We start from the raw sequence: 18,197 nt of genomic DNA on the forward strand, positions 1-18,197 counted from the left end.
ACTCGGTAAACAAAACAAAATTTTCCATGAATATTGAATATATCCCTGAAAGAGGGGTAGTTTGGGAAGAATCATCTGTATTACCAAAATGGAAAAAGGACATCTTGATTTTTTGGGGGTTTACTATAACTATCCTAATTTGATGCTGAACAATTGGGTCTACCTTTATCAACTATTTATCACATGGAAACATCACAATCAAATAAGTTTTTACGTAGTTGTATTTGGTGTAAGGAGAAAGAGATATACGAAGGGCAGTTAGAAGTTGTCTGGCATCGAAAGGTAAATATTAATTAACATTTCTCTCACTTATAGTGTTAATGTATCGATATTAAAATACTCAATCAAAAATATAACTGAACTGTATAACTTTATTGTTCCGGTTATAATTGTGCGGATATCGCGCAATAGTAAACAATGAAGCAATTAACATTTTCCAGGAAAGATGGGTGATGTTTGTACGACATCCAACCGTATACTCAGCTGAAGTCTTAACTACAGTTGATTGGATTTCTAAAAGTAAGTTAATAAAAACTGTGTGAGCATAATGGTTAATTAATTTAAATCGATGGTTTGGTTGATCTACACCTGTATATTATAGCGTTTGTATACTCTTTCCAATAGACTGTGTTTAATTCCAACACAAGTAATCAAAATATTTGAACTATCAAACAAAAGATCACGAACATCAGTCAATGATTTAAAGTGTTTATTAAGAGCTCGTTTCCAGTAAAACTAATAGTGTTTCCGTAGAGAGATGTAACATAGTTCATAGACTAATTTTGGGAAGTACTTCTCGAACATTTTTGTTCCCTTCTATATAAGGACTTTAGATATGAGTTGGTAATTAAAACCGAATCCGTTTTTGTGGAATTCTTTCAAATCAAGGTAAGTTGATAATCATAGTAAAATTTGGAAACAATGAATTTGGATACAATTTTGAAAACATATATATAGCGATTTGATTGAAATCAGATGGGCTTCCAAATGATAAATACCTGTATTGTCCAAATTTGTTATGACTTTGTTCTCTTGGTTCGTGTTCTTAAAATGTTTGTAAGCTTTGAATATATATAAAGCACTAACAATATACATAACTACCTAATATATAGATTGTACCTTTAAAAACGGCATTTAAAATCTGCAATTCTGAAAATGTAATGATAAACTATCCATATAAGTAATTTTTTATGACTTTATGAAAGTGATATTTTTCTGCACTATAATATTATAGGGTTATTGCATGAATATTGGGGAATATTGTCCCGAGTAGAATTTTATATTGCACGAGCTTGCGAGTGCAATATATGTTCTATGAGGGACAATATTCCCCAATATTCATGCAATAACCCTTTTATTGTATAGCAATATTATATTTGAAAGTAAAAAAATGGTTTAAACTAAGATTTAAACGTTGATGACGTCATGAATTTTGAAGATTTATTGCACTAGTGCAGTATTAGAATTTATTGCACGCTAACGTTTGGTTACGTTCTGTGGGAAATATTATATTGCTATACAATAGTAGGTTTTTCTGTTCTTAAATTAGATTTATCTACCAAGTGTCTGTTTAACAAAAAAAAACACTGACGACTGAGTTTGACCGTATGCATTAACATTTCAGTTTGTTTGCAATCAATCTTAGTCGCAAGTTTTTTGTGAAATCATCTCCTGTTGAGTATTTTGTTCCTCATATTTATATGTTGGTAATAGTTACTAGTAAGATATTGGCATTTATATTGATATAAAAGTTCAGTATGACTTCCATTTGCAGCGGTATTTTCTCGGTGTATTGAATACCCATTTGTGGCTTCGGTTCTTTTCTGTTTTTTGGTCGGGTGGTTGTCTTTTTTATTCATTCCGAATTTCCGTTCTCAACTTTATAAAATTTGATTTTCAAATTACCTTTTTTTTTAAATAATTGTCGATTTCAACATTTTGATACAGAATAGAAAATGTTAGTGTGATTAAAAAAAATGATGCTTATTATCATGGTATAACAAACAAGGAGCTGATTCAAACTTTTTTTCAATATTGAAATAGAAATTAAGCCATCCATGTTATGGTTTGACTTAAAAGGAGCAGTTATCGTGTACTCAGATATATTTTTATCAATATTGAACAAAGGCAACAGTAGTATACCGGTGGTGAAAAGTCTTATATTATTGAGAAAAAACAAATCCGGGTTACAAACCAAAAACGAGGGACACATCACCTGTAAGGTGAAAACAAAGGAACAATAGATACATCGAAGTGCAATAAAGAAAAATCCCAACACATATAGAAACGAACTATTTGATTACAACTGCCATATTCCTGACTTGCTACGGGACATTTTAAGAAAGACAATATCGGTTGATAAATAAGAGCAACTTTTGTATAATCGGTAAACTTTTTGTTTCAATAGAAATAAAATATTATGATTTGTCAAAAAAGACGCAGTTATTATGAAATCATTCAGTAAAAACAATCGATATTGAAATTGAATGAAAGTGAATGTATAAACTCACATTGGAAATATATGTGTATAAGATTGTGTGCACATCTTAGAGAATTTCAATGGATAAAATTGAAAATGGAAATAGGGAATGTGCCAACGAGACAACAACCCGACCATAGAAAAAAACAACAGCAGAAGGTCACCAACAGGTCTTCAATGTAACGAGAAATTCCCTCACCCGGGGGCGTCCTACAGCTGGCCCCTAAACAAATATATCCTAGTTCAGTGACAATGAACTCCATACTAATTTCCAAATTGTACACAAGAAACCAAAATTAAAATAACACAAGACTAACAAAGGCTCCTGACTTGGGACAGGCGTAAATATGCGGCGGGGTTAAACATGTTTGTGAGATCTCAACCCTCCCCCTATACCTCTATAGCTAGCCAATGTAGAAAGGTAAACGCATAACAATACGCACATTTGAATGCAGTTCAAGAGAAGTCCGAGTCTGATGTCATTAGATGTAACCAAAGATAATAAACAAAATGACAATAAAACATAAATAACAACAGACTACATGCAGTTAACTGTCTATGGATGCCATTTATGACTGCACAATGAAGAGTATGTTGTTAGTTTCAGAAAATATTGAATTAGAAAAAAAGGTTATAGACAGTTTTTGCTTCACAATTTATATCGTGAAAAATCGGATGTTCGATATAAATATACGCCGTTTCTGTTACTAATTAATGTATACATGTATGGCAAACTGAGGATTGAAATGTTCAAATGTCATCCAAAGACCTACAATATTTGCATGAAGATTTTGCAATGCAATCCATACAATGCTGTATGATAATTTACATAGAAGTGTTATCATTCATCAGTAAATAGTTCACATTTTGACTATTAAACCAGAAATAGAGAAGAAACATTGTAGAACATGAATTTATATTGACAAACAAAAGCATTGATAAGGTTAACATTTGCAAAAAGAGGCAATTGAGATTTATTCCAAATCCGTAACATCGAAACATATTCTGTGAGTGTTAATGCATCTGGTAACTTTGAGATAATTACACTTTTCCTATTTTATTAAAAACTAATTGCTCTTTTTAGAACAATCAAAAAAAATATTTACTTATTTCTTTTAAGTGAATCAGATTTTATTGCTTCGTTTCTTCGAAGCTCACGCTCCTTAGAAATGAGAAATTAACATCTCATACATAAAGTAAAATGATAATACCGACACCTCATGCCAAAAGTAACAACAGAAACGTTTAACTCGAAAGTATTACTAAATTTCAAAAGTCAAAAACTATTACTTAAGAGGGATAGCTATGAACCATCAAGCTTCATCCCTAAAATGAATTGAAACTACATTTTTGAAAAACCAATGTTTACTCCAGTTGTGGGTCAAGTAAAACAATGCCTATATACCAGACCAATTTTTTTTTTCAATATTGCGCTCCATTCCCATGGTAACCAAAAGGGAAAACAGGGGGTTTTGAAATTTGGTGAAATGTAAAATTTTCTCAAATTTAAGATGTTGCATAATGAAAAGTATAACAAAAATCAATAGTTATACAACTGTTTGCCTCATTTCAATAATTTTCTCCATTTTTCCCGTATTTATTTTATTGACAATCAGTTTCAAACGCTATAATAACGATTTTATTTATCTGAATTTTCCCCAATTCAAATGCTATTTTTCCTAAATCTGCAACAAAAAAATTGATCAAATAGAATATATCCAAAAATTACCACACCTAAACAATATAAATCAAAAGAAATATTGAGAAGCCTTTCGACAGAGGCCACGGTGACAGTGATTCTCTTATTGAACTTTCTCAATTTTTCTATGAAATTGTGCCATAGAATTATCTCCCTTGAATGAGTTCTTTAATAGTAAGTGCACACAAAAGATAGTTATATGTCAACTTCCAGTAGCAGAAGACACTTGTCAACAAATCAATGATATGCAGTATCTTCTTTGATGTGGCTTTAATGTTTTCATGATGTTATAGATGGAGTGTTCTTTTTCCCAGTATTCAACGATTACTTGTAACACTAACTTAAACATTAAACCATCATCTCAGATATGTTCATTCCATTTAGTGGGGGAAACTTCATCGATCAAAACTGGGTCTTATCACAACCACTCATGTAATATATTCAACCCACCAGTTTTTCTTAACATGTCCTGTACCTAGTCAGGAATAATTATGTCAGATATATTTTAATAGATCGTTTCTATGTATGTTGCATTGACGTTTGCTTTTGTTTTGTTGCATTTCAGTATTTCTGTTGTTTCTTTGTAATCTCTTGCAGGTGATGTGTTTCCCCCGGCTTTAGTTTGTAATCCGGATTTGTTTTCTCTCAATCGGTTGTTGACTTTTGAACAGAAGTATACTACTGTTGCCTTTATTTATATGTGAAATGGAAACAAAGTTCACCTGCTTTACAGAAATATCTACATTTAGATATGTAAAATATGGTTTCTCGGTCATAAAACTATACTCAGTACTCCTAGAACAACATTTGTGTTCGAAAAACCAATTCTAATAGTTTAATTGGTTGAATTATGAGTACGAAAATCTTACTTGACATTTTTACGACTGCAAGACCACACCTGGACCTCTCTGAAATGTCGTTTCTTTTTCTGTTGACCGATTTAGCTTTTTTTATTGATGTATTCTCTTAATCGACTGTAAAGGATAAAACACTTTAAGAACAAGAAACCAAACGATTTATTAATTTCAAAATATTTAAATAAAAAGAAAATCCCAACAGAGTAGATCATTTTTATTTTTTTATTTATGAATAAGTTAATAACGCATAAAATTTATTTAAGCCCAGGGAATCTATAAAGACTAGCCATCTTTTTATTTACTTGTTTCTTTTTCTGTTGACCGATTTGCCTTCCTTATTGGTGTATTTTCTTAATCGACTGTAACGGATAAAACACTTAAACGACAAGAAATCCCACAATTTCATTAATTTCAAAATGTTTTAATAAAAAGAAAATTCCAACAGAGTAGATCATTTTGATTTTTCATTTATGAATAAGTTAATAACGCATAAAATGTATTTAAGCCGAGGGAATCCATAAAGACTTGCCATCTTTTTTATTTACTGTAACATTAACTGGAGATTTATTTAATAAGTACGTTTCATGTTAACGATATCATCGTGTAAATTGGAGTTTTAATTACTTTTATGGCGTTTAAGGTTCGATTAAAAGTACTATGTAGTTTTTACAATTATGGTTATTTGTGACATTCAATATTGGTTGGTGATCAAACATGATCATGATGTGAGATGGTTCTATGTATTTTAGTAATTTTATAGTGCATATTTCACAATAACAGGAAAATAATGAAATATTAAGGAAATTGGTGTTTTGGTTGTTTGGTTGTTTTAACTGTTTGGTGTTTTTATTTATTTATTTGAGTTTTTTTCACATTCTTTGTATTGATCTTTTATTATCAACGTCTATTAACATGAGTAAAATACACAATGCCATTGTGGAGCAGGAACTGATGTTTTTGTCCCAGGCGGATAACCCTGGCCTCACAACGTTTTGGAACTTTTGGTCCTCGGCGATCTTCAACTTGGTAGTTGTGATGGCTTTCCAACTTTTTACATCTGAACATGGTTTTGTGTGGACGTAGCGCGCGTCTGGTGGATAAAAATATTGTTTACCCTGTTACCTTTGGACGGCTATTATTCGTTTGTTCCTCTGTCCTATATTTTCTCTTATTTATCTGTTTATTTATTGAAACCCTTTCGGGTAATGTTTTCATTTCAACGTTATAATTAACACTGCCATTAAAGCGGGAGGTTTGGCATACTACAAAACCAGGTTCAACCCACTATTTTTTTCATAAAATGCCCTCTACCAAGTCAGCAAAATGGCCATTGTTACATTATAGTTCGTTTTTGTGTGTGTCACATTTCGGTGTTGTGTCTCTGTTGTGTCGTAGTTCTCTTATATTTGATACGTTTCCCTCAGTTTTAGTTTGTAACCCGGATTTGTTTTTTTCTTAACGATTGACGAATTTTGAACTACTGTTGCCTTTATTTATTCTCCCGGAGAACCTGGGTATTAACTCGGTATCGATTGTAGATTGAAATTTATACAATTTTTCTGTGCAATGTTTTTTTGAATAATTGTGTTTTTTGGGGGTTTTTGGTTTTTTTTTTAAATTTGTTGTTTGAATAATCTAAGAAAAATAACAGTCAGTTTGTAGCTTAAACTTGTATACAAAAGTGGTTGCAGATACTCTGATATTCAAAACGAGGAAAAAATTAAGTTTTTTGTCCGAATTGTCTTTTCCAGCAAAGTTAGAGACCAAATAATGTGTTGATTTTCAGGATATTAATTCTTTATTTTTTTTATTTTTAAATTGTACCTATTTTTGTTAAACTTTCTTATTCAAATGACAGATTGTTAACAATATTTTCTGTGATCACTTTAAGACTGAAAAAGTTTCAGGAGAAGGTCATCATTCTCCTATTTTCGATAATAACTGACCTTATTTTCTGTCTACATTGTGCAAAGTGATTTGATAAAACAATATTATTGTTATGTTTATAATTATAAACAATATTGTAAATTACATAAGGGTAAATAGTATAACTATTGATATGTATGTCTGTGTACATTAAATTATACAAAAATCCATCATTTTATTTATTGCCAAAGTTTGTTTTGTTTACTGAACATGCTCGATATTATATAAAAGAAGTTTCTTGTTTTTAATGCGTATTGGTAATCTTTCATCATTGCAAGCACATGTAATTAGTATGTGCGTAATGAAAGTAAATATCTTTCAATTGATTTTTAAATCCATTTCCGTTTTTTAATTTATATGTTTTAATTTTTAGCACTTTTGCAAATCAATATACATTTGCAGATGTCTAACATTGTCATGTTATATTCTGACATCCATTCAAATATTACTGCTAGTTTTACAAGGAAATCAGTTTTTTTTTCTTGCTTTTTTCTTTGTTTTTCCTTTTATTTTAATCGAAAAAGTTTCATTTAGCATTTTCAACTTGTATTACGTCCATGCAAACATGAATATATCATAAATATATATTGCGTCAATTCTTAACATGAAATGTCGTAGCAACGACAAAGCAGCTCATTTTTTGAACTAAAAATGTCGATATTTCGACTATATATATGATAAAACTATAATTTTTGGGAGAGGATATTACGTATTTATTTTATTACGTACAAATTAAATCCTTTCGTCCGTCCTTCCTTATAACGTATAACGTATAGGAAATAACAAAAAATTGATGTATTGCCAATGAGACAATGAACCACACGACATCAACGTGACACAGAAATTAACAGCTTTTGTTCACAATATGGCCTCCAACAATAAGCAAAGCTCATAATGCATATTCAGCATGGTAAAGTAACAATCATAGGTCATCACATGGCCTTCAACAATGAACAAAACACAAACAGCATATTTAGGTGTTCATTGTTGGGTTTAGTGTGTGTGATTTCGTATAACCTGTTATTAGCTATTGAGGACAACTCAAAAACTAAACGGAACACGCTAATGTGGAGGTCAATGATATACATTTATTGTTTCTAATAACCTTCTTCACTGTGGACAATATTTAAAATGGCTTAGGTTATGTTTACTTAGTGTCTATTGCATGAATATGTTAGGAATATAATAAGGCTATGGAAATCAGGGTAAGTAAGCTTACGGTGACCTCTATGTTTAACTTCTGTGTCATGTCTCATTGCCAATCATACCACATCTTTTTTATATTTGCATTTCTCTTTACTATCACCTTGGTCTTTCCAATTACTTGTCGTAAGTTACCCGGAATAAGGTTAGAATATAAAAGATACACTTAGATAGCAATAAAAAAAGGAAATAGGATTCTAAAAGGATTGTCAACACTATGGCACAAAAAATATGAAAAGACAAACAGCAGTTATCTTTTTTTATGTTTGTCCAGATTGTAATAAGGTCATACCATTGACCGAGGCTTATCAAATTTTAACATTAAACTACGACAACTTTGATTTTCTGTGTTGTTTTAGTTGCCCATGAAACATACGTTTTCTGTGTATTGTTTAAAAAATAATAATAACATCTGTATAAATAGATACCACCGTACAACAAACGACAAGTATCAATTTCTCCTTTCTATATTAAAATAAATGCGAAAATAGATAGCTTAACTTAAAATCGAAACTTATGGCGCCATTTTGTTGTATGTTACTTTGATAACGTCTGCGTAATTACAGTTTTATCTGGTATACAAGAGTTCGTGATGTATGTCTACCAGACTGAAACAATATTGTGTGACTTTTAGCGGTAAATGAGTCTCTATTTGAATTATTTAAGTAATCAGCAATTCAACTATATAAATGCTTACAATTGTAAGATGCATTAGATATAACTATATATATATATATATATATATCCGATGGATACATCTGTTGTAGAGTTGTCACTGACTCAGACGTACTTATAAATATAATTATTTTCTGTGACTGTATATTACATTAATTTGTAGGATCCTTTACTATAGATATTTTAGCTGATCTGTAACAATAACATCTTCATGCCTTATATATCATGTACTGTAGTACACCGCTAGATTAAAACTGACGAGGAAAGGTAACACACGGCCAGCGAAAGCTCTTTTTTTTTGTATAGCCCAGGTGGTCGTGTGGTCTAGCGTGACGGCTGCAGTGCAGACGAATTGGTGTCACGATATCCCAGTAGCACAGGTTCGAATCCCGGCGAGGGAAGAACCAAAAAAATTGCGAAAGCAAATTTACAGATCTAACATTGTTGGGTTGATGTTTAGACGAGTTGTATATATATATCCGTAACTACCGAGGGATTAATAATTCAAAGCATCTTAATTTGCTTTTAAAAATGTTTGCAGATGTTAATCTTTAGTTGCTGTTAATTTTGAAGACTTTCATCATATTGCATTGATAACATCTATTCGTTTGCTCTTTAAAATCAATATAAGATGACACGTGCACTCATAAAAGAATATTGAATATTTACTGTAAATTTTATGCATTCGCACAAGGGAATTTTGTTTGAATCAGGTCCGCCATTGTGTGATACGAAAGAATATTTCAATCAAACACACAAATAATTGTTAAACATGTTCTTGATATCAACATTTGCTGCTAGGTTTCTTTCTGAGATCGTATCGTGAAGTTTGCATACACATAAATCGGTTTTTCATGTTTAGGATATCACTTGGAAAATATAATCTCAAAATATTTTAATACTTTCTAGTAAACATCAGAACTTTATCATAAATTAAAACAGTAAACTCCTCAGGTTGAATAAAGTTTAGGTGAACAAGGCTTTGACTTTTTCTAATTTGAATTGATCTGTAATGCAGTCTGTCGTGACAAAATGAAGTCTATACGTAAAATTGAGAATGGAAATGGGGAATGTGTCAAAGAGACAACAACCCGACCATAGAAAAAACATCAGCAGAAGGTCACCAACAGGTCTTCAATGTAGCGAGAAATTCCCGCACCAGGAGGCGTCCTTCAGCTGGCCCCTAAAGAAAAATACTAGTTCAGTGATTATGAACGCCATACTAATTTCCAAATTGTACACAAGAAACTAAAATTAATATAATACAAGACTAACAAAGGCCAGAGGACTTAGGACAGGCGCAAAAATGCGGCGGGGTTAAACATGTTTATGAGATCTCAACCCTCCCCCTATACCTCTAGCCAATGAAAAAAAGTAAACGCATAACAATACGAACATTAAAATTCAGTTCTAGAGAAGTCCAAGTCTGATGTCAGAAGATGTAACCAAAGAAAATAAACAAAATGAGAATAATACATAAATTACAACAGACTACTAGCAGTTAACTGACATGCCAGCTCCAGACTCCAATTAAACTGATTGAAAGATTATGATTTCATCATATGAATATCAGGCACAATCCTTCCCGTTAGGGGTTTAGTATCATACCATCATAACATATATGAGAAGCACATAACCCGTGTTATGCCAACAACTGGTTTTTGAATAAATGTGTTTAGTTCCGATGCAAATACCCTATAAGTGAATCAATATCAGCGCCAAATATGCAATCTTTAATGGCCTGACAACAGTATCGTAACTTTATCCCTTCTTAAAATAAGTCTATCTAAAGGTTTTGTTAGTTTCTGAGGTGAATACTGACATTTTTGTGCTTTGTAAAGAAGATTTCCATAAAAAATTGGATGTAAAATACCTGAACGTATGAGAAGTCTGCATGTTGAGCTATATTTACGAATGATGTCCTTATATCGATGATAAAATTTAGTAAATGTTTTGACTAGTTTGTGATATCGAAAACCCTGGTGTTATATTTTTTAGTAATACATAAGTATTTCTCGTTAAAATCTAAAACATTGTAACATACACGAGCGAATCGTACAAGTTGAGATATATAAACACCGTAAGATGGTGACAATGGAACGTCACCATTTAAAAATGGATAATTAACGATAGAAAATGAAAAATCATCTCTTTTATCATAAATTTAAGCTTTCCGTTAGTGATATAGATATCAAGATCGAGGAAAGGGCAGTGGTCATTTGTAGTATTAGCTTTATTTAAAGTAAGTTCAACAGGATAAATTTCTTTAGTATACATACTGAAGTAGTCATTATTGAGAGCCAAATTATCATCCAAATATCTAAAAGTATTATTAAATTTGTTTATCAGATGTTGTTTCGATGAGTCTTTGCTGATTTTTGACATAAAATGTAACTCATAGCAATACAAAAACAGGTCCGCAATAAGTGGTGCACAGTTAGTCCCCATTGAAATTCCGATAACCTGACGATATACGGAATCTCCAAAGCGAACTAAAATGTTATCTAGTAAAAATTCAAGGGCAAATATAGTGTTTTTTTCTTATATTCTTTTATGTATATCTAACCAAGATGGTAAGGAAGCCCTTTACCGTCATGTGTCAAACGGCAATTTCGGACTACCGTTAGCATCAAATTTGTTTAAACGTGATTCGTCAGAAAAAAACCTATATCTTGATTCGTCGGAGGTCTCAAATAATTATTGCTACGGTTAGTTTTGCCAAAAAATTTACTTAAACCGTCAAGATCAGTCGATTTTTTTTTTTATTGTCTATAAGGAAGTGTTTGTCGTCATGCACCAAAAACTACCGTTAACGGCATTTGGCGAGATGTTTTACCGTTATTCTTCATAAAGGTTCTTCCATTTCGACCCTCAACTACCGTTCTATTAACATACAAGGTCGATTTTTAAAAGGCTGATGTTTCATTACATGTATGATAAAGAGTAAAACAATAAGGAAAAATAACGAATTCCAAGGAAAATTAAAAACGGAAAATTCCTAATCAAATGGCAAAATCAAAAGCTGAAACACTTCAAACGAATAGTTCACAACTGTCATTTGCCTTCCTCAGTATAGTTATTTCCTTATGTAGAAAAAGTCGGATTGCTTTTATAGCTAGCTAAACCAATTACTTATATGCCATCGCAAAAAATTCCATTATATTGACAACAATGTCTGAACAAAACAATAAGATAAAAACTAGGTAAAAAAGTCAAAAATATATCACACCCTTTCTCCGGCTATCGGCTTTCAAGATCCAGTTAAGGTAATAAGACCAATTATGTCTTATACTGAAGAGCTAGAAGTCCTGCTAAATCCTTCAAATATAAACCAAGTGTAGATGTGTGTGTGTGTGTGTGTGTGTGTGTGTGTGTGTGTGTGTGTGTGTGTGTGTGTGTGTGTGTGTGTGTTCAACTCAGTTGTCTTTTGTTGTTGTTCCTTTTGATTATGTCACAAGTATGATTTTACATATATGACAATAAAGAATTATTATTATAAAGAGAAAATATAGAACAAAAAACGACATTCATATTTGGAACCCATTGGATATTGTATGCGAACGATTAATTAATATATCGCTGCAATGTTTTATAGAAAGAGCGGATCGCAACAAAATGGTGTTTTTTAAGTTTATTAGGTTGTAATTTGGTCCTACCGATAGGAGAATAATGGGCCACAACAAAGAGAACATTTGGGCATAAAAAACGTTTAGAAAAAATGGACTAAAACATTTACAAATGTACGGAGAAAAAGCTGATGATAAAATATGAAGAATAAAAACACTATCGGCCAAACAATGTAATGAATAGAGTAATTTCAATAATACCCTGGTACATGTATATGCTAATCTAGACAGCTACCGGTTTTCGTAGTGCTAAGGGTTATTATTCTCTTATGATTATTTTTGATTATGTACATGCATGTACGAAATTATATATTCATGAAAAGAACATTACCTTTTGAAATATATATGAATTATAAAAATCTGGCCTATTTAATATGTTAAACGTCTTTTAGATACAACTGTTATTTTAGCGATTCTTGTGAAAAATGAAAAAAATAGTTTAAGTGGGGTCATCAATTAAACATGTAAACTTCACTTGACATTGATTACACTATCATATGACAAGAAACAATAAAACATCTTATAGTAAATAATTAAACATCATTTTAAGTGCGCTACAATAGAGATATTGTTAGTTTTATAAAACAAAAAAGACTAGGCAACCCTCAAACACAAAAAGATAATATCAAACTGCAAGTAAATTCAATTGCTATTTGCGTTATCTCACATCTCACATACATGATTAATTATGTGCGCATCTTTGTTATTGTCTCTACATGAAAGAGGGAAGATATTAATATTCTATTATGTTTTAAAACAAAACGCATGTCATTTATAAGATCGACACGCACATCATTTTCCTTCTGCTTTTTTTTTGGGGGGGGAGGATACTGATTTGATTGGAATGGTGCCTTTTCAGTGCATCATTCCTTAGGCAAAGTAGTTCACGGAATGTTTTGTCTGTTTTGTTGATGTTTGTTTTGACTGAAGGATGTACACCTCTGAGGAGCCAAACATTTCTAGAATTAAACTATTTTCTAAACCTGATTTTTGGGTTTATATGACTGTAACAAAATGATTGGTGAAGAAAAGATCATATGGTAGTGCGCTTCTTTTTTTGCTACGGCCCTCTGAAAGTACCGAATTTTGATGATTTTTTTCATCAATTTTTACCTATTTTTGGACTATTATCGTGAAAAAAATCACAGTTCCACAATTAAGCTTTTGTTCATACTCTCAATAAAGATGAAGGGGACCAATCTAAATAAATTTAACAAAATAAACTATAGGTAGGTGTTAACAACTGGTTAATATAAGAAAGTTTTATCATATTTTTATGCTTTTTCGTGTCAAATTTACCATGTTGTTAATTTTGTGGATTTGTAATGTTTCTCTGTTTAAAGAACAAAATGCATATTTTTTTAACTTCCTTGTTATAAATGATTGAAAAAAATACATATCTATGAAATTTGAAAAGAAAAAAGTTATATGGGATGTTTATGATTCTGGTACAATCATTTTTTTGTACCCGTCACCCATTTTTCTAATAATTTCACTAAAAAAGACTGACTTGATTAGTAATAAAACTTGAAAATTTCATTTTCAAAAACTGCTTATTGGAAATACACAATTCTTTAACAGAGTTAAGTTTGATTATGATTATTATCAAATTCGTTGCTATTTTCCACTTAAATCACAAGTTTGTTTTGGAAATAATTCCAAAACGAGATTTCAATGAGACTGAACTAGACTGAAATGTCAGAAGAATAAATCCTTTAAGCTAGGAACAGTTATATACTTTTTGCATTACAACTTTGTTTGTCTTGCTGGTGCCTTATTGTAGTTAAACAAAAACATGTATTGAACGAAAGGAAACCGGTGTAATCATATATTGAGGACTCTATTTTCCATTTTTACATTAAGGCATAACATCAAGCACGTAACAACATTTAACGTCAACACAATGCTAGGATGGATTGTTTATCAGTGGAATATTTAATGCCAAGCTAGTACATTATAAACTTTTATCAATATTTAAGAAGAGAATAATTCAAAGAGTTGTTATTTTCCATCCCTGCTCTATTCGTACCTATTGTCCGCACGACAGATATCTTTCTTTTATCAGATGTTTTTTTCTCTCTCCATTTTCCTCATTTTTTTTATGAATATATAGTGTTTATATTCGTTTAAAAAAAATGTCCCTGAACTGATGAGACCTCTAGATCCTACTTTTATCAAATTCTTACGGTACGATACATAAAAAAAGTGTTAAACGCTTTTGCCAGTATCTATCAAAAGAAGCCTCTATTTTGTTCAACGCCTTTAAATCTGTCAATAGAGGTTAACAGTCCTATTCTCTTTTCATTTTTTTTTCTTACATTCCCTGTCGCTTGTCTGTAAAGACCTGTTTTAAAAGAAAAGTGAATATATAGAATACTAAGATCCATGTAGACAAATATTTAAAATCTAGTATTTGTATTAACGTGCTACAATCTAGTAATTGTACGCTACTGACGTAATTCTAATTGATATTTGATAATTGATCATCAATACCTGTGTTCTGTATCTATCTTATTTTTTGTTAATCAAGGTTGCCTTTGAAAACTGATTCATTGAGCAAATAAATCCAAAATGGTAGGAAGAAGAAAAGGTCATTGGTGTATAAGGCTTCCAATATGAGTTTCAACATTTGTATTACGTGTCAAATTTCGTTTTCATTTCTTTATGATATTATATCAGTATACCTAAATAATGATGCTGTATCTATAACTATTATTGTCACATATTGACTAAAAGCTCATTTTTCACACAATCCCTTGAGAAATTATTGTGCAATTTGACAGACATGGTTTCAATTATAAGTAGTCAGAAAAGAGTTGTTTTTAACACCCGCTTTTTGATTGAGATCTTTGTAGGATTCAAAAACTTTTTATATTGTAAGTGAATAAGAAAATAACCTTTACTGAGAGCAAAAAAGAAAATGGTTACTGCAATATATTGCAATGTCCGATAAACGACTTCTACATGGATTGTTTTTTACAATTTTTGTACAACCCTTTCACTACATAGGGTTTCGGGTAATAATAATACCAGTCTCTCCTGAATTGACAATTGAACATGATATGTCGATTATCCTCAATTTTGATAATTATATTCATGCTGTGTTTCAATCAGTTACCTTAAACCAACTGACAATTATATCCGTAATTTGTAGTGACTTCCGAAGATGGTAGGAACGATTTTGCTGCATTGTTGCAAGGTCACCTTCATCAAAAGTGCCAAACGACAATTGAATATATCCTAAAAATGATTGGTCTGCGTGCATACCTTATACCGGTGTCAGTCAGATATATTGGCATATGCAAACATTAATGTAGAATAGTATTGTAGCATAAGGGAATGCCGTATTTGGATGATATCTATGTGCAGTAATGTATAATTTAAAATTTAATTTCATTATCGATACATACATGGATTTTAGAATAATCTCTTGTCGATACATATTGTTATTGGCAAATTTTTTAATCAGTGATATCAGTTTCATTAAATGACATTAATAACTGTAATATTGAATTAAAAATTTAACGGAAAGTAATTTAGATTTTGGGATATTCAAATAATTTGAATATTACTTTCTACAGTCAACGTGGATTATCAGCCGTTAAAAATAAATAGCAATATCTATTTTTATTCAGACTATTTGTCAATCGTGTGTATCAAAAGAAAAATATAATCCTTCTGGCATTTTCCTCAGCTGAACAAAACAACACTTATGTTTGAATATAGCTTGAAAAAAGTAAGTATGAAATTATTATATCATAAAAATGAACAGTAAATACAAGTTTTAAAACAGATACAAACAGTAGTGTTGATCGAGTTCGTGTTGCTTAATCGTTAGTTTTCTGTAGCATCATTTTGGACTTGTCTGTTCGTGATAACAAAGGGGGAGGGTGATAAATTGTCGGTTATCCTACAAAAATGATTGTTCACTGTCCCTTTGGTATCTTCTGACATTTCTATCAATGTTCTTCACTCGTAAATTAATAAAAATACGGATTCAAAAGAAACTATTGAATATGTTAGAACTACATCCAGTGCGGAAAAGTGAAAAGCGTTTCGTGCATTGCATACATACCTGGCCATGCGAAGATAAATTCTGTCTTATATACCAAAGCTGGAATATGACATACTATGTAAATTGTTCCATCAATCGGCTTTTCTGGTTTGGTCAGAATCTATGGCCATTATACCAGGTCTTTAATGAGATGAGACAAAGACGCAATAATTGATTAACAAATTCCATAGTTTTGTGTCTACTATAGTTGTTATCCATATTTAATTTACATTGATGAAGGCGGTCTTGTGTAACACACCATAGTGTGACCATACACTATAGTTCATAAACTCCGTGTAATTTTAACATTCACGTCAGCCACACATCCATTTATGTATATTAATTACCCCTGATTGTTGCTTACTCTGAATTTGTCATGTTTCTAGTTAAACATTGGTGCTTCAAAACTTATATTATAGCTGGTTTGTTTTACTTTTTTAATGGTTTTTATTATTTACATTTGTGTTAACAGTTTCTTGTTAAATTCTTTGTTCATCAAATTTCTCAATTGTTTAAAAATGTTGAAATATCAATATTTTATCATAATGCATATCGCATATAGAAAAAGTGTTGATTTCAACCATCAAATATTTTCCCTCGATAATATTTATATGCAACTTCCTAATGAAATCGCTTCATCTTCTTATCACAAAATGTTCCTTTAATGTTGTGATTCGTTGTAGAAGGCAAACTTCATATAGATTGAAAGCCATACAACTTTATTATTTTTAACAATACCTGAAAAGTAAGGCCTCATGTTCCCTCTAAATAATCCAGATTTAATGAAGAGGTAGTTATTCATCTTAATTGAAATAATATTAGTTTCGACGATAAAAGGAATCATTAAAAGTATTTTTGTAAACTGATGATAGAACTTATTGTTGATTTTCCGTCTTTTAACGGAGCTGTTCATTATGATCATTGAATTATACAAGATGATATGTTTCCAGTTACGTCTGAAATTTAAATGACAATAATATTTATGGTTCCAGCTCCAAATTAATTAGACGCCTGTTGTTTATCATTGTTATGTACGTTTTCGTCAGTAAAACGTCCGTTTGCACATATGTTAATCACATGTTATACATGTGTATAAACTCGTAATGAACGTATGTAATATTTACAATTTTCATATCAGAATTTCCATTTTGTCATATGTCAATTCAATTTTTAAACATGTATTCATTTGTAGTAGTAAAAGTCTTAAATGTACATGTGTTGGCTTTGAAGCATGCATATTGTTATCTTACTGTGTCTCAGATACTTTGAAATTTGCTTTTAAGCCGAGGTTTTGTTTCGGTATTCACTTTATTTTGTTATACTTCATACAAATAACTTTCAAAACAATCGGTTATGTTATAATGTAAAAACTACAGATGCGAACTCCTCAACCGATAGTGGCTGCTCTAAAGTCTTTTGATTATTTAATTTTTTTGTCAAACGATTTGTGTATTGTCATACAATTGAGTGCATGGTTTATCAAGCTTTAAAACCATGTTCTTCTACTGTTATTTACATAGGAAAATGTCTGTACAAATTCAGCCAAATATGACATTTGTTGTCAACTTGTTTGATGTGTATAAGCGTTTGAATTCGCCATTTGATTAGGGATTTTCCGTTTAGAGATTTTCTCGTTGTTCGATATTTTTGATATTTTACTGCTTTCCAAACTGTTGAT

The 18,197-nt window shown here is 31.1% G+C and overlaps 1 protein-coding gene across 3 annotated transcripts in view; it reads left to right on the forward strand.

Moving 5' to 3' along the window:
- Window positions 1-385: 385 nt before the first annotated feature.
- LOC139480850 (uncharacterized) overlaps window positions 386-18,197 on the forward strand; it is a 40,332-nt gene continuing 22,520 nt past the window's right edge. The window contains exon 1 of one of the 3 annotated variants that reach the window (XM_071263754.1): window positions 386-519. Coding sequence is in view for 1 of the 3 variants with exons in the window: in XM_071263752.1 (XP_071119853.1) it covers window positions 16,178-16,201 (24 nt within the window). In the remaining 2 variants the exon portion in view is untranslated. Of the gene's footprint in view, window positions 520-547; window positions 889-15,998; window positions 16,202-18,197 lie in introns of those variants that run through there. The other 2 variants (XM_071263753.1, XM_071263752.1) reach the window with 2 other exon arrangements.

Source organism: Mytilus edulis, chromosome 7 (assembly GCF_963676685.1).
Source record: "Mytilus edulis chromosome 7, xbMytEdul2.2, whole genome shotgun sequence".
Taxonomy (NCBI): Eukaryota; Metazoa; Mollusca; class Bivalvia; order Mytilida; family Mytilidae; genus Mytilus; species Mytilus edulis.